Below are 23,148 nucleotides of genomic sequence, written 5' to 3' on the forward strand. Positions count from 1 at the left end.
CTTAGAGAATGGGCTGCTCCGCCCTCCCCACGCCTCCCTGCAGCCCCAGTTTTGCCGCGAAATTCGGTGCGGTGCGGGCGGCTCCACTCTGGGTTGGGAGGGGGAGCCGATGTGCCATGACTGAGGACAGCCTCTGTCTCGTACCGTAAGTAGTAACCTGCATTATAATTCTTTCTCTACTGTAGCAGGTCGAACAGGGCGCAGTCCTTATCTCGGGGGTCCAAAGGATTCGTCACTTTCCTTCTTTTCTTCTCGGTTCCGCATCCCCCCCTTCCTGCCTCCGCTGGGCGCTCCCGTKTACGATCGCGCTTCGCCATTGGCCAGAAAGCCCGGGAGAGCGCGCGCACGCCGCTGGCTTTGGCGCGGAGTGCGGCGGGGTCTGTGGGGCTGTACAGGTGGGTGGGGGCGCCGGGCGGGGGTCGCGGCTGGCGAGGGAAGGCGAGGGAGGGAAAGAAACCCGCCGGTCGGGGCTCAGCCTGTGGCGGAACACCCGCCGTGCTCATTCTTCTCGCCAACCCCCAGGTAGGACCGCCGCGGGAGCCGCAGAAGCGCCATGTCGTCGCCAGCCTCCACCCCCAGCCGCCGCCGGGGCAAGCGCGGCCGGGGCAGCAACCCCCCGACTCGTAAGTGCTGCGGCGGGAAGGGGCTGTTCACCCTCGCCTGGTGCGGCGGCCTGCCTATTGTAACGCCGGCTCCGGTCCGCTTGTGTCTTGCAGCACAAGATGCTCGCTCTCCTCCTTCCCAGAAGCGTCGGACAGACGACTCCACCTCCCCCGGGGACCTGCAGCCCATGCCCACGTCCCCGCCCGCCGACGTGCAGAGCCCCGGTGCCGCCGATGCGCTGTTCTCCAGCCCGCCGCAGTTCCGCCACTCCGGTATGCTGGGGCTGGGGCGGCTCCGTGGCCGTGCGGGCCCCGGGGATGCAGACCGAGGGCCTGCCTGCACCGCCGTGTGGCGAGCCAGCGTCGGGAATGGACTCGGCTGAGAAACACTCGAGTTATAAAATGAGCATTGTCTCATGTTTCTCTTTTGAATTTAGTATAGTGAACACTACAGTCAGTGTGTCTGGGGTGTAGATCTCTATCGTAGCTTCCAGTTAGCATGGGAGTATGTATCCAGGATTATACCTTAGTTTTTAAAATTTATTTGTAGAAAGAATAAAGTAATAAAACTACTAATGCAGAAAGAGCTAGGTTGTTTGCCAGAGACAGCCTTTCTTGCTTTTGTATATAGGATTGTTTTTAATTCCAATAACTGTTAGTTGCACCACTTGCTTTACAGTCCCCAAAATACTGAAAAACGTGTTTCATCTAAAATTCTGCATGKTTTTATGGTTGAAATTCAATGCAGTTTTAGAATGCAGTACAGCTGCGAAGTTTTCTAGGGAAGCTTTATTAGAACTTGGGATCTTTGAGAAGAGCTGTTAATGCAGAAAAAAGTTCTAAGCAGACTGGCAACATTTTTATTGTACGTTTTGGTGAAACACTGGACTTGATTGGTACTACTCATGACAGTAGAGTTAAAGGAACGATGAGACAAATGAAGAGGTGGAATTTTAGTCTGCTCTAGATATAAAATATCTTGGTAATCATTACAAACCACTTCCTTTTGTAGCTATTCCTCTTGACTTCGACATCAGTTCACCTCTGACTTATGGCACACCCAGCTCCAGGGTAGAGGGCACCCCACGAAGTGGTGTGCGAGGAACCCCAGTCAGGCAGAGACCGGATCTCGGGTCTGCCCGTAAAGCCAAACAAGTGGATTTACACTCGGATGGGGTAGGTGGATGTCTCACCTCTTGTATCTGACAACATCTTTTTAAACATATATATACATATRTTTGTCTATGCTTAATTTGTTTCCATGCAGCTGGCTGATGATATAGTAGGAACTGAGCAATCTCTTGGACAAAGACTTGTTATTTGGGGAACAGATGTTAATGTGGCCTCATGCAAAGAAAAATTCCAGGTGAGCTTTGTTTCTTCCTTTAAATGAAAAGCTAGTTTGATTTTAAAAAATATTCGTTGAATCTGATACAAAGTAGGTGTTTCTACTACTAAATTCTGCTCATTTTTCCTGTCTTACCTGTAACATTCAGAGATTTCTCCACCGCTTTATTGATCCACTGGATAAAGAGGGTGAAGACATTGGCCTGGATCTTAACGAGCCACGCTATATGCAGCGACTTCAAGAGGTACTTGTAATGCAGTGAATTCAGCTCTTCCCTTTTTAGTCTTGCATGCCATTSAGCTAAAGATCTCCTAACTCCCTTGCAGATTAATATGGTTGGGGAACCATTCCTGAATGTAAATTGTGACCATCTAAGATCATTTGATGAAAATCTCTACAGGCAACTGATCTGCTATCCTCAGGTGAAGTAGCACACATGTTTTCTGGCTTTCAGGTGGCYCTTTCATATTCTGGGTTTTAAAACACTTGTTTAAATGCAGGGCATACTTTGCGTGTTCGGTGCAATCTCAGTGGCTGCTTTATTTTACTGAATATAAAATGTCTTGTTTCATAGCAGGTGGTCTTAAATTCAGTTAGTACCTCGTGTATGCTAAGTTAGCTGGTGAGCTGCAATGTGCAGAGTCTTGTACTTCCATCCCTTGCAATACTCAGGTGAATGAATGAATATTGTCCAAACAGCAAGCTTGCTCTTATGTAGGAAAATGCTCATTCCCAGCTGATCAGCAGCATRTAAAATGCTTAATGCAAAATTACCTCATTCTGTGATTTAACTTGTAAGTTGTTTCTAACAATTTTATACAGGAAGTTATCCCAACATTTGACATGGCTGCCAATGAGATCTTTTTTGATCGTTACCCTGATTCAATACTAGAGCATCARATTCAAGTAAGGCCATACAATGCACTGAAGACCAGGAATATGAGAAATCTAAACCCTGAAGGTAAACTTCATGCTTGCCATGTTGGAAAAGAATCTTAAAGATTTTCATAAACTCAACAAATAGTAACATGGAATTACCTTAAGGTTATGTAAAATTGTACTTGTGGTCCATCCAGACCAATGTCTTCCATTCATAACTCTGTTTCAGAAGCAAATGCTTTAGAACCCTAATGCAGAATAATCTGTCCATAAAGGAAATCTCTTCTATCATCAACCATTCATGGTCTTAGTTCTACAAGTGTAAAGGATTCTTTCTTTTGTATACGTAGTACTGTAAATTAGAGTATTTGTACTATGCATTTATGATTCTTTTTTTCTCAAACAAAGTAGTTGCAACCTAATTGAATGTCTGCCTCCTGCCTAAAAACTAATGTAACATGGAATTGTGAAGGTTATTTAAATTTTGGGAGTATGAAGTCATGACATGAGTCTGTATTTTTGTAGACATTGATCAACTCATCACCATCAGTGGCATGGTTATCAGAAGCTCCCAGTTAATTCCTGAGATGCAGGAAGCATTCTTTAGGTGCCAGGTTTGTGCCTTCACCACCAGAGTGGAGATCGACCGTGGCAGGATTGCTGAACCATCAGTGTGCAAGAACTGTAACACAACGCACAGCATGRCACTGATTCACAACAGATCCATGTTCTCTGACAAGCAGATGGTATGTTGSCTTGGGTAGTGGTTAATAGTGGCTAAAATGAAACAGTTGCTAGTTTTTGCTTCCTCACCSTTTTAAAATCATCAGTAGCATTGATTATATATCTTGAGATTGAATGCTTTGCAAAGGGGCAAATATTTGGGAACATGAAAATGGGTGAAACAACTTACTGAAACAGTAAATCTACTTTGGAGAAGAAATGCATTAGGAGGGTGAAATGTACACCTCTTAATGTTTCTATATGGAAGCCCCTTTATATACAGTATGTCCACTTCTAGAACAGTTGAGCCTTGTTTGTAGTAGCATTTTAGCCATGCCAATAGCAATGATCAGAAGTCTCATTTTCATTWTATCTTTTAATCAGTATTCAGTTTTGCTGTTTGGGTGGGGGTGTTTTGTTCCTGAGCAATGTTCCTGATTCAAAACAATGCTTAAGATTGTGTTAATACAAAGTTCTGTTGTATGCTCTGTGRAAAAGCTTTGCCTTTTTGCAACTGAAACTTAAAGTGGTATTTTTGCTAGATCAAACTGCAGGAGTCTCCTGAAGACATGCCACCTGGACAGACCCCGCATATGGTTGCACTCTTTGCTCACAATGACCTTGTTGATAAAGTCCAGCCAGGTGACAGAGTTAATGTCACAGGTAAAATTTGGTTTGAGTATTTCCATTCTTCTTTTCCTTTGATCTTAACTGCATGCAAAGGGATGTGATGGGATGCACTGGGAAGCTCTTTGAGAGCAGGACACTTTTCGCAAGGCTTCTTAATTATATCTTTGAAAGTCATGGTGACTGGCTAAAATACTAAAAAAAAGCCAATGTTACTTACTAGAGTGAGGAGGAGACCTGGGGAACTGCTGGCCAGTCAGCTTCATCTTCGCCTCTGGGAAATGTAATAGAGCCTATAATCCTGGAAACCCTTTCTGATTGGGACAGTGTTGTACACCCTCCGCAGACTAGCAGACAAAAACAAAACTGGAAGGAAGCAGTGCTTGACAGACCATGACTGTGGTGCCAGCATTCTCCTGGGCTGTATTAGGAGTGTTACCAGCAGGTTGAGGSAGTACTGGGTCTAGTTGTRGGGTCTCCTAGGGCAAGGGAGACATGAACATAAAGGARTGAATTCACCAAAGGGCTAGGATGGTAACAAACCTCATTCATACACAGAAGAGCTGAGAAGCTGGGACTGCTCAGCCTGGAGAAGAGAAGGCTTGGGGAAATCTTAAAAAATACCTGATTTGGTGTGGGTAGAGGGGTGGTAGTGCCAAGAAAACAAAGCCAGACTCTTCAGTGATGTCCAGTGGCACACAGAGGACACAGGCTGATAGAAGAAATTCCAGTTAAAAGTAAGAAATTACTGTTTATGTGGTCAAGCTGCATCCAGGTGGCCTGGCAACGCTTTGTGGAGTCATTGTCCTTAGAGATACCAAAACCTGACTGGACACAACCTTAAGCAAGCACTGGACTCCAGCAGACTCATGTTTGAGCCCATGGTTGGACTAGACCATCTCCAGGTTGTCTGACCTTGATTCKTTCATTCTGAAACTAGCTGAAGAAGAGGCAGTATCTTAAATAGGGTCTGCAGTCAGGGGTGTGATAATGTAAAGTCTTGTGATACTGCAGCAACATTTTATAAACCACTTTGCTTTGAAACAACTACTGTAAAATAACCAAGCTGTTTGCAATGCATTAACAAGCTGTTATTAAACTTGGCACTTAAGAAAAGGGGAAAGGCTAACTGGAGTGGAAATTTTGAAACCATGAAGCCTTAATTTTTTTTTCAAAAATGCTTTCATTGTTGAGAATACTTGTGGTAGGAATGCAAAACACTTTTTAGATATGTGTGTCTGCAAAAATAGGGTTTAGATGACTTAAGTATGTCTTCTACAAGACTTACAGTAAGAAATAAGATGACAAAGTATTTAGGCTATGTAGAAAAGCCTTATTTTTCCAGGAAACTCATGAAATTTTTAGGGTTTGGAATGACCAGGTTTCTCCATATCTAATGCTCTGATTGTAATTTGTATTTAGGTATCTACAGGGCAGTTCCCATTCGAGTGAATTCACGGGTCAGCAGCGTAAAATCCGTGTACAAGACCCACATTGATGTCATACACTATCGCAAGACAGACTCCAAACGCCTGCATGGTGTTGATGAGGAAACAGAGCAAAAGATATTTACAGAGGAACGYGTGGAAATGCTTAAAGAGCTTTCTAAAAAACCAGACATATACGAGAGACTTGCTTTAGCATTGGCTCCAAGYATCTATGAGCATGAAGATATCAAAAAGGTGAAAAGTTCTGTATTTCTCTTGTAATAATTTTATATGTGAGTTCATTTGTAATTATTTATTGTAGAAGTACCTTGGAGGTTAAACATTCAAAAAGCTGCAATCTTAAGCAGTTTTAAAATGTCATGGTCGTGTCAGGRTGGAGTTGGTTTTAAGTGTATCATAATTCTTTTCAAGTTATGAAGGAGTGTTAATTAGAGGAAAGATASTGAAAAGGTAGGAAAGCAGAACTGGGAAAACTTCATTGCCGGATGCATCTTGGACATTTCTTGGAAGTTCAGTTTACTGATTAGCARAGGAAAATAAGTAGCTGTAACATAGTGCTTGCTGAAAAGAGGCAGCCAAAAGAGAAGAGTAGCTTCAAAATGACATTTGGTTGACTCTGAATTATGGAATATCAAAACATTAACTTAGATGTATCCAAGAAGGGACTGTTTAAGTGCCTACCGAGGTACTAYAGCATTGCATAAACTGCAGTCAGTAGCAGGTCTCAAGGTATTGTTAGACATCAAACACTCCCCAGTATATTCCTTTRGGGTGTTTTTAATGGATTTATACATTATTATAGTTCACAGATTTCTGAAAGTATGATTCAAAACCATACAATAATTTACTTATGAAATGGAAACACAATGGTGACTATTCCATTTGTTGTAACCTTCTCAACATGCTAATAAGGCACATCAAGTCTAAGGGGTGGAGTTGAGAAAAGCTGAGGACCCTTCAGATTCTCAGGTTCCAAACAAAGTCTGGTTACAATGACATAAAATTTCTGTCTTTAATGCTTGAAACACAGATGCATTGAGTTGTGTCAATTTTAGCGGGATTTGTTTTTCAGATGTTTCAGTTGAACAGTTGGATTTGCTCTGTTACTTCTGTACAAGAAGTGATGTTTTCATTTTTATAGGGTATTCTGCTTCAGCTTTGTGGGGGATCAAGAAAGGATTTTACTCACACAGGAAGAGGGAATTTTCGTGCAGAGATCAACATTCTTCTCTGTGGTGATCCYGGTACTAGCAAATCCCAGCTGCTCCAGTATGTGTATAACCTGGTTCCTCGAGGCCAGTATACCTCTGGCAAAGGCTCAAGTGCAGTTGGTCTTACTGCATAYGTGATGAAGGATCCAGAAACACGGCAGCTGGTTCTTCAGACAGGTGCTCTGGTTCTTAGTGACAATGGCATATGCTGCATTGATGAGTTTGATAAAATGAATGAAAGCACAAGGTCAGTTCTGCATGAAGTAATGGAACAACAGACACTCTCCATTGCAAAGGTAAACGCTTTTAAATATCCAAGTAGCAAACTAAAGTACTCCTAGAGGCTTTTGTTCTTGCTTTATTCAAAGGCTTTTGCAACGCACTTTTACTACAGAACCCATTTAATAACACTGGTGATATGAAGTTTGGGGGGAAAAAGTTTTAGTGGCACATAGTTGCAGCTTGTTTCACAAATTTTTTTTTGCCTTCTGACAGGCTGGAATTATTTGCCAATTGAATGCTCGTACATCTGTCTTAGCAGCAGCTAATCCTATAGAATCACAGTGGAATCCCAAAAAAACTACTATTGAAAACATTCAGCTTCCTCATACGCTGCTCTCAAGGTACTGAATTGCACTGCATCATTTTTAGATGTTAGACCTCCTCTTCTGAAAATGATTAAATATAGTAGAATAGAACAACCGTGTTGTTTTCAGCCCAGTGGAAAACAACTATATCATTTATTTCAAATGCTGTTCTTACAATTTCTATATGAGCAGCAAATGCCATTTAGTATTTACACAYTGACCTTGAACAGCAGGTGTGAAAAGTTCTCTAGGATCTCTTCTATTTAATTCTATGTTGTTGTTTCATAGTCAACTCCTGGAAAAGAGCTGTTTTGAAACTTAGGGAATTGTAATTTAAACAAAAATTCAGGATTCTTAGCGCCATAAAGCTTTTAAAGTGAAACACTGATAATCAGGGAGCTTGCAGCAGAGGTGGTAGAATCCTAAGATCTGTGCCTGCTTCATGTTCTGTAAAGTTCAGCAGGGGARGTAGCAGTGCTTRGTCARTCATTTGGKCAATGGCTGTTAGAACCASATTGAGTGTCTGCTGACAGAARCTTAAGCTMYCTGCTGAAGTTGCTCTTGGTTAAGMATTCCTACACTAACTGGAAATTTGAAGTACACCCTGATGGTATGGCATATATCCTGAGACCTCTTATGGCTTAAATTTCAATTAAGAGATGCTTAATGCAGCCACTTAATATCAAATGGTACCTTAATGCAAGTGTACTGGATAAAACTAGGTTTGAGTAGTCCTCAATTCTATCATTTGATTTAAGCTTAGAAAAATAAGTGATTGGCTGGCTAAAAATACATTATCCATGTATGCTTATAGTTGAGACTAGTTGAATATATTATTTGTGAAATTATAAACCATTTTTCTTCAGGATTAAACTTCAAGTGCTTTTTGAATTTATAGTTTATTATATTTTTTTCTGTTGCCTTTCAGGGCAGTATCTTTAGGAGCAAGTTTGTTCTGTGCATTTGTTATGCGTGTGGGATTTTTTGTTTGTGGTGGGTGCAGTGTGTGTGTGTGTGTGTGTGTGTGTGGCTTTTTTAATGAAACAAAAGATGCCAGCCTTGAACATGGAACCTCTGAATTTTGTAAGAATGTACCACACTTTCAAAATTGCAATTCTGTAGGATATAAGCAAATCCATTGTGCTGTTCTGCGCTTTGAGACTTCTAGAAAAAATTTCTTTCCGGTTTAAGAAAGCAATTTCTACTTAAGAGTAGGAATTAACAGTMCAGTAACTCCTACCTGTACTTGCTAAGTCAAACCCCCTAAACCACATACCTAAATGACAAGAAGATAYGCACACTAATGCTGGATCCTGTCCCATTCAGATTTGACTTGATCTTTCTGATGTTGGATCCACGTGATGAAGCTTATGACAGACGCCTTGCTCGCCATTTGGTTTCACTGTACTACCAAAGCGAAGAAAAGATGGAGGAGGAATTAATGGATATGGCAGTATTGAGGGATTACATTGCGTACGCTCGTAGTTATGTAAATCCCAGATTAGGTGAAGAAGCAAGCCAAGCCCTTATTGAGGTAAAGGAATTGTGCTAAGAATGTTCAGTCTTTCCTGACTTGTCAGAAGTGGTAAAATTCCCTCATATGTACACTCTCTGTCTACATAACAACTTTCTGTAAGATCCYTGAAAAAAGAGAATGTCTCTAAAGGAAAGAGGGATGAGATGAGAAGTCATTTTACATTCTAATGTTTAGCTTTCAGATATGTTGGTTTGRTTCCATCACATAAAACACATTAAATTCCACTGAAGCAAAATAGAGGTGTCATCGTAGACTGAAGTGCTGCTATGTAAGACTAGTCCAAAATTCTTGAAGTGATTAAAAAATTGATCATTACCATGGTTTAATTTCTTTATTGTGAAAAGAAGTTATGTGATGTGGGCATTCATCACTGCAGAAGAACTGTGAAGGTGTGTGAGCAGAAATACAGTATTTGGGATGGCTTGCCAGAATTGCATATATTCTGAATAAAGAGGTGGGGACACAGGGGGCTGAAAAAGAACGAATATGCCACGATGCACTGAAATATTTAACGACTGCGTTCCTTTTCAGGCGTACGTGGACATGAGGAAGATTGGCAGTGGCAGGGGGATGGTTTCTGCGTACCCCCGGCAGCTGGAGTCTCTGATCCGGCTGGCRGAGGCGCACGCCAAGGTGCGCTTCTCCGACAAGGTGGAAACAGTTGATGTAGAGGAAGCAAAACGCCTCCATCGGGAGGCACTGAAACAGTCTGCTACCGATCCAAGGACCGGAATTGTGGATATATCCATTCTCACGACAGGTTTGTGCTTCCTTAGTGTGAAAGCAGGGMTGCTGTTGGGATTTTGTAATTTTTAAAATGGAACTTAACCTGTCCTCTTCAGCCGATTGCTAAAAGGTTTCTTCTTTACTTTTATAAGGAATGAGCGCAACAGCTCGTAARAGGAAAGAGGAATTGGCTCAAGCCTTACGGAAACTCATCCAGTCAAAGGGTAAAGCACCATCTTTGAAATACCAACAGCTTTTGGATGATCTCCGAGCACAATCTGATACAGTAAGTTTCCTGTTTTGCTTTTACGTTTCCATTAATTTCTAAAAGCATTTTTTTCCATATAAACATTCTTGTCCTCAAATTGTTATGGAAGGAAACAAACGTTTTCTGTTGGCACAACTAGAAAGCTAATTCTGTTCAACACAAATGAGTTGAATATGCTGTGTCTTTATTTATTGTGGTTTYTGGAATTAGCAAATTCAGCTTCAGAGTTCCAGGTGAGGCTTTAAATTTCAAAAAGAGCAAATGAAAAATTCAAATCAAAATATTAGAAAATTGGTAGAAAGTACAGCATTTTTACTATGTTTGAAGTATTTTCCCTGTCTTTATTTGATTTGCTCCTTTTCTTTAAGGCTGTCACAAGGGAAATGTTTGAAGAAGCGCTTCGTGCCTTGGCTGATGAGGACTTCTTGACTGTGACTGGAAAGACTGTGAGGCTGCTGTGAGTTACCCTGTGCTTGAGGGCCTGCTGTCACGAYTTGTACTTTGCCTTGCCCATGATAGTGCCAGTCTGCAAGGTCTTTGAGATTTGGGACTATCATTTGCTATGACAAGCGTAGCCTTTCCTTGCCAGCCAACTGTCATGGCTTCACTYTGCCTTACTGTACTGCCACTCTGCAAGATTTTCAAGGTTTGGGTATTGCTATATATAACAAGGGTAGTCATGAATAAGTGGCACTTTGGYCATTACAAGATATTATGACATACCTAAAAGATCCCCAAGTCAATAATGGTATTTACATTTTAGCTAAATGTAATTACTAGTATGTCAAGGGCTCTGTGTTTTTATCAGATTTTTTAGAGCATGCTAACAGTATTGCCTGTATTTCCAATTGAATTGTAAAAATTCATCTTAAATGACCTTTTAGTTACTGCCATTTTTACTATTAGTATTGCTCTGAAATAAAATTGTTTGACTTAAAAGGACTCTTTTGTGTTCATTTCAAGTACAAATCAGCATATCCTGTGCTGAACACTTTTAGGTCTAGAATTGTGTAATTTTTGGGAAGTTCTTTGTGAGAGCATGAAAGGAGCTTTGCTTTTTTTGTTGTTTGTTTGGTTTGTCTGAGTGTACTGYGGAAGTATCCTCAATGTAAAAAAAGTAGATAAGGTTCTACTTGACACCACATTTCTTCAATTTTAAGTATGACTGGAAAAATTAAAATACCCACTTTTGGTGTAATGACATAATCAGTCCTGAAAGAACAAGGTCTTGTAGCCTGTTTACAATAACAWTCCCAAGTGCCTGGTATGGGTGATTTTTTTAATAGAAAAATACAATGCTATGTTGACCTTCCTTACCTGTACAAAGCAGCAGAACTGCTTCATGTGGTCTATTTTATTTAAATGCAACGAGCAGGTTACAATCCTTGCATAACTGTTTCAACCAAACTTGAAATTGCATGTTACTGAAGAAYATTCAAACAGTACTCTGCTTTCACTTCATGAAAAGGGGAAAAAATAACTACTCACTTATTTGAAATGGTCTTGGAATATACTGAGTGTTCATCCTAAAAGAATGGTAAGTCTTCATTTGTCAGACATTCCTGAGACAAATGTCTTAGCTGAAATAAAAAAATCACGTATCAAAGAAAATGATAAGAAATAGTGTAACACGTTTACCACAGGATGTTAGGGGGAGAAGAACACAGTGGCAACACAGCGTGCACTGAGAAACCTCGCTGAAAATAAGTGCCTACACAGCAGCTGTAAGGATACCCCAGACTTTTCAGAAAATGGAATTTAGTATGACCACTCGAGGCATCTTCTGTCTACTGATCTTACTGAAAGTAATCCCTAAGTCTGGTATTGGGATATTCTACGATTTTTTTAGGTATCCTTAAGAGTCAAGGGGAAGGTTAAGTTTTTGGCCTCCAGAGATATACCAAGAAATGGAATAAAAAAATTTGCTAGTTCCATGCACATTTTCTTCYTCATCCATGAAGAGACAGAAGACGTGAGGAAGTAGGCCTTTTTGCATACTGTGAAGTGCTCAGTTAAGACACAACAAATTTAGCATCACTGGTCACTGAGGTCTAAAAAGCTGCACTTTGCTGTGCAGCTGCTTTTAGGAGGGTGAGGGGAAACTGCACCATAATGAAACATGCATCATGTGGAAAAGAATCAGAAGAAATTAATAAGGTGTTGGGCGAAGTCAGAGAATCAGTTAGAGGGTGAAGGTTATCTCTGAAGCTCTAACACAAGTAGGGCATGCATTAGTCTGTTAAAGGAAGCTCTGCAATATGGAGAGAAGTCTGAGGACCTCAGTTGTAACATGCACAGAAGCCATAGCTAAAAGACATGGATGCTGTAGTGTGCTTCCTAGGGCGCAGACTTGGGAGGAAAGAAGGGACAGTTTTTAGCTGTAAACTTAAATTGACCAATCTAGCTCATTCTACAGCCTCATAAAAAACATTAGTGAAAGAAGATCCTATAAATCTGGGCAGGGATCACAACAGACAACTGGGGAAGAAAAAGCATTCCTGAACTATTTCCACAACCACTTCACAGTTGTTGGTATGGGGCTGTGGTCTGGATTTGCGCTGAACACAGGGTTGATCATATAGAGGTGTTTTTGTTGTTGCTGAGCAGGGCTATGCACAGAGCCAAGGCCTTTTCTGCTGCTTGTACTGCAATGTTGGCATGGGAGGGCAGGAGGTGACAGCCGGGACAGGTGACCCCAACTGACCAAAGGGATATTCCAGACCAYGTGACATCATGCCCAGYACATAAAGTGGGAGGAAGAAGGAGGAAGAGGGGAATATTTGAAGTGATAGTGTTTGTCTTCCCAAGTAACCATAACACTTGCTGGGGCCCTGCTCTCCTGAGGATGGCTGAATACCTACCTGCCCATGGGAAGCAGTGAATTAATTCCTTGTTTTGTTTTGCTTGTGTGCTTGACTTTTGCCTTCTCTATTAAATTGCCTTTATCTCACCCACTGAGTTCTCTAGCTTTTACACTTCCAATTCTCTCCCTGTTCCCACAGGCAGGGGAATGAGTGAACAGCTATGCAGGGCTTGGCGGCAGGCTGGGGTTAAACCACGACACGTTGTTTTTCGTTAACCATGGAAAAATGTCATCCTGTAGAATTCTCTTTCTGCTAAATTTAACTTACACTGTCCAGGAAATCTACTATTACAACAGAGGATTGACCTATACAGTTATATATGCCTGATACTGCCACTATAGTAAGGACAGAGGAAGGGAAGGACAAAGGAAAAAATTGGATTCTATTCCAATTGAAACAAAATTAAGATTTTACCAAAACAGTTACATATTTTGTTTAGTAGTTTGGATCAATTCCTGCTTCGCAAAACACTGGAGAATGCGGGCATCGATCCCGCTACCTCTCGCATGCTAAGCGAGCGCTCTACCATTTGAGCTAATTCCCCTCCGTGAGACCACTAGGGGGATCGCAAAATTCTGATCCTCTACGTGCATTTAAAAATGCAGCTCCACACGTAGAATGTAGTTTTCTCTCTTGCTCTGGCCTCTCTGTTCACAAACGAAAACACGTTCATCTTCGTTTCCAAAATAATAAATTTGTAGTATTTGATTTAGCGTTTCCAAATCAAGCAGCAAGAAACAAGGCAAACCAGGACCGGTGTGTTTCCCAGCTATGTGTATATACGAATTAAAAAAAAAAAAAAAAAAGGATTTACTACTTGCCTTTCACGAAAGAAAGYGCGTTGTGGCAGTTGTTTTCTAGCTATTAACGTCAGTCTTCATTTAAATATTTTTGAAGTATTTGCAGTAATATTTTTGTTCCCACCGCGAGCAAAACCGACAGTGGAGAATGCGGGCATCGATCCCGCTACCTCTCGCATGCTAAGCGAGCGCTCTACCATTTGAGCTAATTCCCCCCGTGTGCAAAGAGCGACATCCTGTAACTGTAGAGTTCAACAGCTACAAACACCGCGTCCCCAAAATTCTCGTTCTTTCACCGCGGGGAGTAACCCCCCGGCAGCCGTTCAGAACACTTCCCTACYGCCTGACCTTGAGCTGGCAATCGTTTCACCCAAGACGATAAAAAACCTAACGGGATAAGGCGGAGCAATGTGATAAGGCACTTCATGCTCGCTGGCACGGCAAACTCGTGCCCTGCAGCCTTCCAGTGCCACCTGACACACGCTGGATTTGTCTGTCTCCTACACTGGGGGAAATCACATCACAGGTGATGCAGTGGAGCAGCTTGAGGATAACACAAAACTCGTATTTGCCCTGATGTCCCCTCAGGAGACCATCTAGAAAACAAAACTCAAGCCTGATTAAATTAACATATATTGATTCCCATTGACAAGAAGATGCAACAAAATTATCTGTACTAAATGAAACCATGCCTGAAATGACACAAAGCCTTCAGAAATGAAATACCCTATTTTTATTTTTTGTTGAATGGAGCTAAGAAAGTCAGATTATTTTTCAGACATAGGCAAGGAAATTTTCCGAACCAGATTAAGCAATCAGAACGTTTTACTTACCATTTTACACGAAAATTTAGCAACACTCACAAAAAATTCAAGATCAGAAAACAATGCTGTCAGTGATATAAAATACATGTTTTAATAATTTTAAATAGTGCAGAGGTCTTTCCTCACCCTTATCGGGCTTGGGCATTAAATAAACTGTTTTTCTGTGAGCCAAATGGGTGAAGTTTTAAGCCTTTTCAGGGACAGCAGAGTGAGGTGTGGTGGTGAAAAAGAGGGAGAGGTAATCTGCCGTTTTCATAATGACTCAAACTGCACAGGGCAGATAAGGAAAATTTTGGATAGAGCTTAACCTCGTGAAAAATGATATGGTAAAGATCCCAGCTACAGGCATGCAGTGGGCCATCACTGAGCCTAAAATGCACATGTGCTTGTAAGAAAGACTGAAACTGCTTTTGCATATTTGCTTTCCCCCTCAAGTCTACTAAAGGGAGGTAGAYAAAACCAGCTACAATATAATGCAAGAAGTGTGAAGGACAAATTTATATTTTTATATTGTATAGAGAATTAACTTAGGCAGGAGAACATTTGATTTTTAAGAGAATGTTTGCAGCAAAACTGTCGTTTTACTTTCACATCTTGACCAGAATTGGGATTGTAACAGATTTGGAGTACAACCTTACCTAGGACAAGTAGTAACTTGTTGATAGTCGATTTTGTAATTTGTTTTCTTTTGACTGGATGCTGCCATCTAGTAAATTAAATTCTTCAGAGAAAACCACCAGCACATGTATTGTTGGATTACTGCACATACTTCAGTTTACCACCAGGATTTACTCCTCTCTATTTAAACAGAGCATATCAGGGTATCCATTCTCACTGTAAATTGCATTTCCCTTCTTGAAATCCAGAAAGCATTCTTTAACAGCCTGTGWATAATGCTTTAGCAATGTGCTTCCTCCTGCAAAGTCGGTTAGTATGATTACAGGTGAATTTTTCTATTTCAGAAATGTTCTTAGTAACCCCATGTATTTAAGATGCAATGCTATTTGAACAGAATTATCAAAGTCAATACATAAAGGAAGAAATACAAATAACTTACAGAACACAGGAATATATGAATAAACTCTTTCCACAAATTATGATAAACATTAATTTTTAAACCATTGTATTTATCATTTATGAATGCTTAATTAGAAAACAAAGGTGGAAAAGGAACTAAAGGCTTGAAAAAAAGGAGAAGAAAAATCTCACAGTGCTTCAGTAACTTTTAAGTGTAGACTTCCTAGATTTACAAGCCATTCTGTATTTGCACAGTAAGAGATGTATAATAAACACTAGAATAATAAACGTTCTGAATAAACGCTAGAAGATGCACTGCTCAGGAAAATGAGTTGTTTTACCCGAGGMGCATAATAGAAAATGCTCCTCATATGTCAAGTGTGCAGCCTGACGTTTCAGCCACCGCGCTTTCGACATAAACAGAGATGATTCAGGGTTGTTAAACAGCAACACAGCAGTTTCAGCTACAGMGGCCGCGCTCAAGTGCAGCCGCCCCGCCCCGTCCCAGCACGGGGAATTAGCTCAAATGGTAGAGCGCTCGCTTAGCATGCGAGAGGTAGCGGGATCGATGCCCGCATTCTCCAGTRTTTTGATCGATCGTGGCGCCACGGTGGGAACAAGATTTTCTTCCGAAACCTGTCCCGGGCTTGCGTTATAAATTCCACAGCAGGTAATGCAGACCATCTCACGCGGCTAATACAAGTAGAGAAAAAATTTCAAGTACCAAGATTACACTTGTGCACTGCTCTTGCTCTCTGAAATCAAACAATTTCATCACAAGTCCATCTGAACTAATGCTGTTCTTCTGTAATGCAGGAAAAACAACAAGGTCACTGTTGTCACTTACGACTGCACCGACTGTGAACATTTATTATTACTTTTTAATGATTGTCTCTGCGAAGATGTAAGCTTTCTGTATAAATCGTAGTTATCTATGTAAATCATCAGCTCATCACCGAATTGCTGTCTCTCCAGCTACCTTGCACCTGTTCTAGGACAGRCAGGGCACACTTGTTCCCAACGTGAGTTTTAAGTGATACTCGGTCTCTCACAGTAGCACCCAATTTCTTCCTCTAGCCATGAGAAGAAAATAATTTGCACTTTAAAAAAAAAAAAAGGTCAGCTTTGATCAACAGTTGACGACTTAAATCATTAATACAACGGATTCATTTTAATCCTCACGAAACTACTACAGGAAAATTAATCTAAATTTCAAACAGCAGCGCAGCAAATGGAGAATGCGGGCATCGATCCCGCTACCTCTCGCATGCTAAGCGAGCGCTCTACCATTTGAGCTAATTCCCCCTGCCGGCACCGCGCCCTTTTCACTGCCCATTCCTGCTTTCACTTTCCTCGCTGGTGGAGTAATTTCTAACACACCGACATGTGTGCCACTGCCTCCAAAGAAAACTTCTCTCCCCACCTCCCCACCAAAATCACGGTAGCTGGGCAGTCCGAGCCCTTCTAATCCCCTACCGAAGGCACTGACAGGCAATGACAGAGCTCAGCCTTCCATGTGAAACGGAGGAACAATTAGGTCTCCCGCCAAGCGCACTGCTTTTGACAGCCGCCGTGGAAATTTTGCCCAACATATCTGGACTCCTCGAGGCAACAGCGTTTTCTTCCGTGGAGCTGCATCTGGATAACATCCGAGCTGTGCTTCCAGACAATCACAGACTTATGTTCACACCAAACAATTATTACTGTTGAAGAGAAATCTGGATATATTTAAATACTGTATTTTTCTGAAACAGATTTTTCCTACRTGTAATCCCTAGGTGGAAGACAATCGGCTAAATGACTTTACCCTTCTCCATATTTGACAATATAAAAATATATATGACCGAATAAGTAGAGTTCTTCTAGTTCCTTCTGTTGTGGCAATAGTCTCAGTTCATGCTATGAAAAGGGGGTAAAAAAAAGGCACCAAAGCAAATGGAACACAGGGACACAAAGTAAGAGTTCACACTACTTACACCTTTCAGGAATTTTTAGGTTGTGAGTCTATCAGCAGATAGACAAGCACACTCACACAGACAAATACATATAAAAATAAAGAATATAAAATTAAAATGCAAAAAATAAAAACATTATAATGAAACAACAGTGAAAATTCTTTTCAGTGGTTTGACTTCACATAAAACAAGAATTGTGAACTTCTATTACACTTACAGTATTAAATAATCTGCCTTTCTGGGAAAAAGAGTATTTGAAATTAAATTTATTAAATAAACAAACAACTCTTGAGTTCCCCAACACACTTTCAGACATATGAATCACACTGACATATAAAGATATTTCAAATCTCTCCTCTTAATGACTTAGCGATTTYAGAAGGCAAAATAACAAAATTTCAGTCTTCAGCCTAAAGCCTTGTACTGAAAGTCCTGTGGAGATTGTTTAATTAATAGAACTCCAGTATCTTTCTACCTGCTCTCACTCTAATTGAAACAGCTGGCTTTGACAAAAAATGTTTTTCCCTCTTCCATTAAAACGTAATCAATGTGGAAAGAAGCATCTGAAATTAATTTGCAGGAGATAATTTCTTACCAGTGGAATTATGCCGCAGATACCACTGACATTTAAGCAACTGGCTGACTGAAAGCCTCACAGGTCAGTATAACCCGCAAAGTAAGGAAGCTTGCTGCTCCTTCTGCTCTCTGATGTTCCACACTTTTTTTAGTATTCCGTCTGAACAAAAACCATCTAAGTCTCAAAAACACCTATGCTATAAAACAAACAAGCAAACAAACAAACAGAACCCTTCTAGCAGTGTCTGTATCAGGCTTGTATGAACACAGCCCAGGCAGGACCAGGGTTTCATCATGCCAGATTTTGAATGGTAAAGCACATTTACGTGGCTTAATTAAAGAGAATCCTCAAGCAGGCCTACAAGCGCACAAACAGAAACTTCTGATTTCTCATGAGGCACTGACAATCTTAAGGCTTTAACACAGCAGGTAGGGTAAAATTTACTTAAAATCAAKCAAAACACAGAATGAACTATAAGTTAAGCAGTGACAAAATGAATAAGGCCAGATATAGTATATTCAGATCATTCTGTTAAGTAGCTTAACCTTCAAATCGATAGATGTAGCATTAAAATGAAACAAGTACATCTCCAGTTCTGTATCCAGTATTTATCACATATTTAAAGCATTTAAGGAATAATAAGGTATATTTACCAGATTAGCATTTAGGCTAATGCTGTGCTCTCTGTGCACTAGTAAGAAGACACTGATCTTAGAGCACATCTGTGASCAAGATAATTTTATGCTACTTTGTCAGCTCCCTAAATCACCTTAATAATTGCAACCTATAAAATCTCAGACTTTATCAGAGAGTTAAAATACWGAGCATTACATATGAATTACCATTCTTTTTCTCTAAAAGGATTCATGTTTTATATTTCCATCTAGGTATCATACAGWGTCCACACTGGCAAAGATTTAATTCTGTTTTCAGATGTTTCAGATCCTGTTTTCAGAACAGGAAGTCATGTATTAACATGRTTATGCATTTAGGTTTCTTTTCTATTTTTCTTTTCTAGGAAAACGGCTAAATTCATGTCATAAGTTACCATTTTTTTAAAGACTTTGTATTCCTACTAACGGTGTGTAAAGAAATTTCAACATCAGAGGTCACATACAATGCTCTCCTTGAAATACATAGGATGACAATATAGAAGAATTGTATTCCTAATTTTACCTACTATCTAGCTACCCCTTCAAAATGAACTATTTTGTAGTAATAAACAAGGTTGTTATAAAAGTAGTGAGGCTGACTATGCCTGACTCCCACTGGATCTGCAACCTTTGTCTTCTAAATCATCACTGTCAGAATCTAAAGATTCTTTACATTCCCTATAACTCCATGTAGTTATGCCTAGGCCACATGAAAAATCAGCCAMCATTAAAAARCACRTATTTTCCTCATGKTCATTTAGTATCTTTCCCAAGCCATGGATTTCCACAGTATAGTAGACAATTTATCTTTTGGWTTTTTATCCATCTTTCACTTTTTGTTGCCATAGTTAAGCGGTGTAAGAATGAAGATTTTTCATAGCTTAGAAAACTTAAGGAAATTCAGATCTCTATGTCCTGTAGGTTTTACTAAGGAAAAGAACTACATATTCACCAAATGAAACTTTATCCAGATTAATAGTTTTAAGAACAATAACCTCATCCAAATAAATAAATCAACCACTTATTAAAAAAAAAAACAAACCAAGAAATTGTTTATACAGAATGAAAAAATATATTTGGYTGGAATGTTCAAAGACTAGAAGGTTAAGATACGCAGAACTCACCGAAGTTCAGTGTATGATTAGCATCTGATTACTCAGGTCCATATGCGCTTCTGTTTTTCAAATTTATACACTACCATGATATACAATTATTTTAAACTAGAATGGGGAAACCAGATGTCATTAGAGGGGCTGCATTCACTGATGAAGCTACCTGCTTACAGTGTATTCCTAACACCACAACCATACTGAATTAAGATCACAAAAACATTTAGGATAGCACCCACCTCAACAAGTTCTTCAACCCAAGTAATCATCTAATCCTYCGCTTCTCCCTTAGGCTCAGTGTTACATGCTAAGTGAACTCGGGATGAGCAGAATCAGAAGTAAGGAATATGAGAAGTAAAGAAAACAACAGCTATTAAAATTTACGAATGCAATATAGGATTAGCGTGGTTGCAGTTGTTGCAAGCAATTGAAGGAGCGCTGGAGCCTGAGTCATGGCAGCACAGCACAAGAGTAGGAAGCAGCACAGCACAAGAGTAGAAGGCACCCCAGGAGAAGCCACGAAACCACCCCCTCTGCTGAGGAGCAGCACTGCCCATTGCACCTCCTCCTTCAAACAAGCAACTCCATGACTCTAAAACTAATTTTTATTAGACCCAGTAAGACAACCACCACGACCAGAAAGCCCCTGGGTAAAAGGCTGCGCACAAACCTCCTCCAGCTGCTTTGTCTTTCGAAGGTCTCAGCCCAGATTTGCTCCAGATGACAACAAAACAGACACAGTTCCCCTGCCTTCTCCTTTCCACTTCCCTGGCCTCTCAGGAGGTGGCCTCTGCTCCGCCCTTCCCAGGCACCAAGTGWGCCCTGCCCTTTGCTAGAATATTCTGTGGATGCGTGTTTCCACCCACCCCAATGGAACTCTCCCCCAGGGCAGCTGCTGCCCTCCTTTTTTTTCCTTTATAGATGGAGTGGTGAACAGTCCATGCTGGGAGGTTTGTCATCCTGTGAACAGGGAAATGCTGTAGCTGTGTCTCCTCCTAATGCATGAGGTACTTGTTGGGGTGGTAGGTAAGTCTTCAAAAAAGAAGCCACCAGCTTGCCTGCTGGTCAGCTCTTCTGTTCCCCCATAAGCTGCCTTCTGTATCATTGGGGGAAAGGATAATGCTGGAARGAGCAGCTTCTTATCCTAGTTTTCCCAAATGCAATGGCTGTAAGTTGCAGGAAATGAGTGTGTATGCCTTTAAATGACCCTAAATACTTTTTTCAGAATGAAGTTAGGTTTATGCTCGTGGCATTGCTTTGAGAGTGGGGGTTGGAAAACAATTTTAAAAAATATATAGCAATATAGCTATAAATATAGCATTTAAGGAGGACAGAATTTTCATTTKCCAAACACATTCCTGATAGTTTCTAACACTTGAGAGCATGACTTCTGAATAATTTGAATATGCAATATGCCTTTCTCTGTCATTCTCTTTTTTTTAAGGAGGTTTTATAAAATAAAAGAGTTATTTGCAACTGTAAAAGCTCTTCCTGCCTTGAAAAACAATCTTAGTCTCTGAACCTCTAACCCAAGTATCAGATTAAATCTTAGCAAGAAAAGGCAGTTCTATCAGTAAATRGTAAAATCCACCTTTGGGCTTACCCAGCCAGCAGGCTTGGAGAAACCGCACAGGCTAAGGTGCTCCAGCTTCCACCCCTCTTCCTCAGTTCCTTGAAGTTTCTGAAGTTTTGGCAATAACACATCTTCTGTGCATTTGTAACCTTGCTATTTTTTGTGTATTGCTAGATATTTTTCCTGAAAAAAGTAGAAAAAGGAAAAACCAGAAATTTATTGATTTGTTTCAGCAAAAGCTGAGCTATTTTACTTGAGTTCTTCCTTTGCTAAATGTTAGTAAAACTACAGCCACTTCAACACTTCTCAAATAAATAAAAGTTTATGAAAAAAATGTTAATGGTTAGACAACTTGAAACAAGATCAGTGCAGAATCTTAAGTTGTTTACCAGTCATTTAGGATTATAGCAGCATTTGAATTGTTAGTAGCCATCTCTAAACAACTTCCTGTGAAGAAAGCTTTATTTTCTCTGACGATAAAGACAAAACTAAGGTGTTGTTTAAAAAAATCCAAATACTTGACCAGGAAGTTACTCAGAAATGCCTGGTCTAAATGTGTTCTTTGTCATCATTACTAAATAATGGAATAATGAGCGTTTGTTAGCTAACTCACTCTAAATTCCTAGAGATGATCTAGTAAGCAGGTGCTTTTAGGCCCTGATGAGCACCCAAGCCAGTTCATGCTGCATAAATAAGATCGTGTGAAAAAAATGTGCCTTACTTCAGTTGGATTTTGTATCACCTAGTGTTTTCAACAGAACAGCTGCTGAAGTGCCTGTGCATATTCTAGCAGCTGCCATAGAAAAATGAATTATTTACATGGCAAGGATCTCTCTTTACTGCATCATTTTCACACTGTTTCTAGTCTTTTAAACATTTTACAAACACTGAAAAACTATACACAGTCACCCTCTCCTCCCCTTCCAAAATCTTGAATTTAACTCTGAGAGAACTAGCTTTAATATTTAAAAAAACCAACAAACAAAAAAACCACCAACCAACAAAAAATCAGGTATAGTTTAAAAATAAAGCTGGCCATAAATTCAGAGCAACTTTATACCTGATTATAACTCTTACTTGCACCATCAGTGCTCTTAGGACTGGCAGCTATATTTTTTTTCTAAATACCATTATTCTTTCTTCCCCTTCCTATTTTCTTGTATCAAAACACTGTRACAAATCAATGCTGAAGCTTATCAAGCAAGAAGTGAATACTGCCGCATGGAGTAAAGACAGTGGGTTAGTTTCAGTTATTTCTAGTCTGTGTTGCCACCTGCCAAAGAATCCAGCTCCAGGAACAACTGGATGTGCATGCACAGKAGCTCCACACCATCCATCACATGTCAGGGCTAAGGTAGAGAAAATGATTCAGCATCACCAGAAGCCAGCAAATAATGTAAAAACAAGCCAGGCCGGTTAGAAACCAGTCAGGTGGCAATCTTACCTCCACTCATGCTCTGATTTSATTTCTTCTTGGCCTGCCTTAAACTTGATGGATGAGTAACTTCTCCCATTCTGTTGTGGAGTGAAAAATGCRGCCTGGCTGTGCAAGGGAGCCACTGTCTGATTTAGTGCAGATGTAGTGCAGGAACAATCTCCTCTGTAAATGAAGATGCTCAAACAACAGTCAGGAAGTCACTGAGTGGCAGATTATGGGGTATATAATTTGGCTATATGTGTTTATGGAGAAGAGCAGAAGTGCACACTSCCATAACAAATCAGATGGAGCTTACTAACTCTTCTCACCCTACAGAGAACCCAGCTCTCTTGCCCAGCTCTCYTGCTTAGTAAATCACTTTACATTTCAAAGGGATACCTGA

General features: G+C 40.4%; 2 protein-coding genes, 1 long non-coding RNA gene and 4 other non-coding genes across 11 annotated transcripts in view; 3 read left to right on the top strand and 4 right to left on the bottom strand.

Annotated features, from left to right (window-relative positions):
- The first annotated feature begins 312 nt into the window (after positions 1 to 312).
- MCM4 (minichromosome maintenance complex component 4) lies at positions 313 to 10,890 on the top strand. Its single transcript, XM_057365023.1, has 17 exons — positions 313 to 395; positions 523 to 623; positions 717 to 875; positions 1,615 to 1,778; positions 1,870 to 1,968; positions 2,099 to 2,194; positions 2,277 to 2,372; positions 2,773 to 2,911; positions 3,355 to 3,575; positions 4,095 to 4,215; positions 5,602 to 5,861; positions 6,769 to 7,134; positions 7,334 to 7,461; positions 8,752 to 8,959; positions 9,494 to 9,722; positions 9,841 to 9,974; positions 10,325 to 10,890. Exons 2-17 carry the CDS (start codon positions 554 to 556, stop codon positions 10,415 to 10,417), a joined length of 2,583 nt encoding a protein of 860 aa, XP_057221006.1. The 5' UTR covers positions 313 to 395; positions 523 to 553; the 3' UTR covers positions 10,418 to 10,890.
- On the bottom strand, positions 6,984 to 21,770 carry LOC130572954 (uncharacterized). 4 transcript variants are annotated; one of them, XR_008965278.1, is made up of 5 exons: positions 21,718 to 21,770; positions 21,359 to 21,511; positions 11,445 to 11,536; positions 8,702 to 8,832; positions 6,984 to 7,046 (listed from the first exon to the last, which is right to left on the bottom strand). It is a non-coding gene; the product is annotated as an uncharacterized LOC130572954 (long non-coding RNA). The 4 variants fall into 4 exon arrangements; XR_008965276.1 differs by lacking the exons at positions 21,359 to 21,511; positions 21,718 to 21,770 and adding an exon at positions 20,426 to 20,667; XR_008965277.1 differs by lacking the exons at positions 21,359 to 21,511; positions 21,718 to 21,770 and adding an exon at positions 19,995 to 20,419.
- On the bottom strand, positions 13,292 to 13,364 carry TRNAA-AGC (transfer RNA alanine (anticodon AGC)). The gene has a single exon. It is a non-coding gene; the product is annotated as a tRNA-Ala (tRNA).
- Positions 13,763 to 13,835, bottom strand: TRNAA-AGC (transfer RNA alanine (anticodon AGC)). Its single transcript has one exon. It is a non-coding gene; the product is annotated as a tRNA-Ala (tRNA).
- Positions 15,973 to 16,045, top strand: TRNAA-AGC (transfer RNA alanine (anticodon AGC)). The gene has a single exon. It is a non-coding gene; the product is annotated as a tRNA-Ala (tRNA).
- TRNAA-AGC (transfer RNA alanine (anticodon AGC)) lies at positions 16,694 to 16,766 on the bottom strand. The gene has a single exon. It is a non-coding gene; the product is annotated as a tRNA-Ala (tRNA).
- Positions 20,701 to 23,148, top strand: part of UBE2V2 (ubiquitin conjugating enzyme E2 V2) — a 39,349-nt gene continuing 36,901 nt past the window's right edge. The window contains exon 1 of one of the 2 annotated variants that reach the window (XM_057365026.1): positions 20,701 to 20,781. In XM_057365026.1, coding sequence (XP_057221009.1) covers positions 20,754 to 20,781 — 28 coding nt within the window. In that variant the 5' untranslated portion in view covers positions 20,701 to 20,753. The remainder of the gene's footprint in view (positions 20,782 to 23,148) is intronic. The other variant, XM_057365024.1, reaches the window with a different exon arrangement.

The sequence above is a fragment of the Malurus melanocephalus genome, unplaced genomic scaffold, assembly GCF_030028575.1.
Source record: "Malurus melanocephalus ecotype Western Australia unplaced genomic scaffold, MMel_1.1 scaffold_46, whole genome shotgun sequence".
NCBI classification, from domain to species: Eukaryota; Metazoa; Chordata; class Aves; order Passeriformes; family Maluridae; genus Malurus; species Malurus melanocephalus.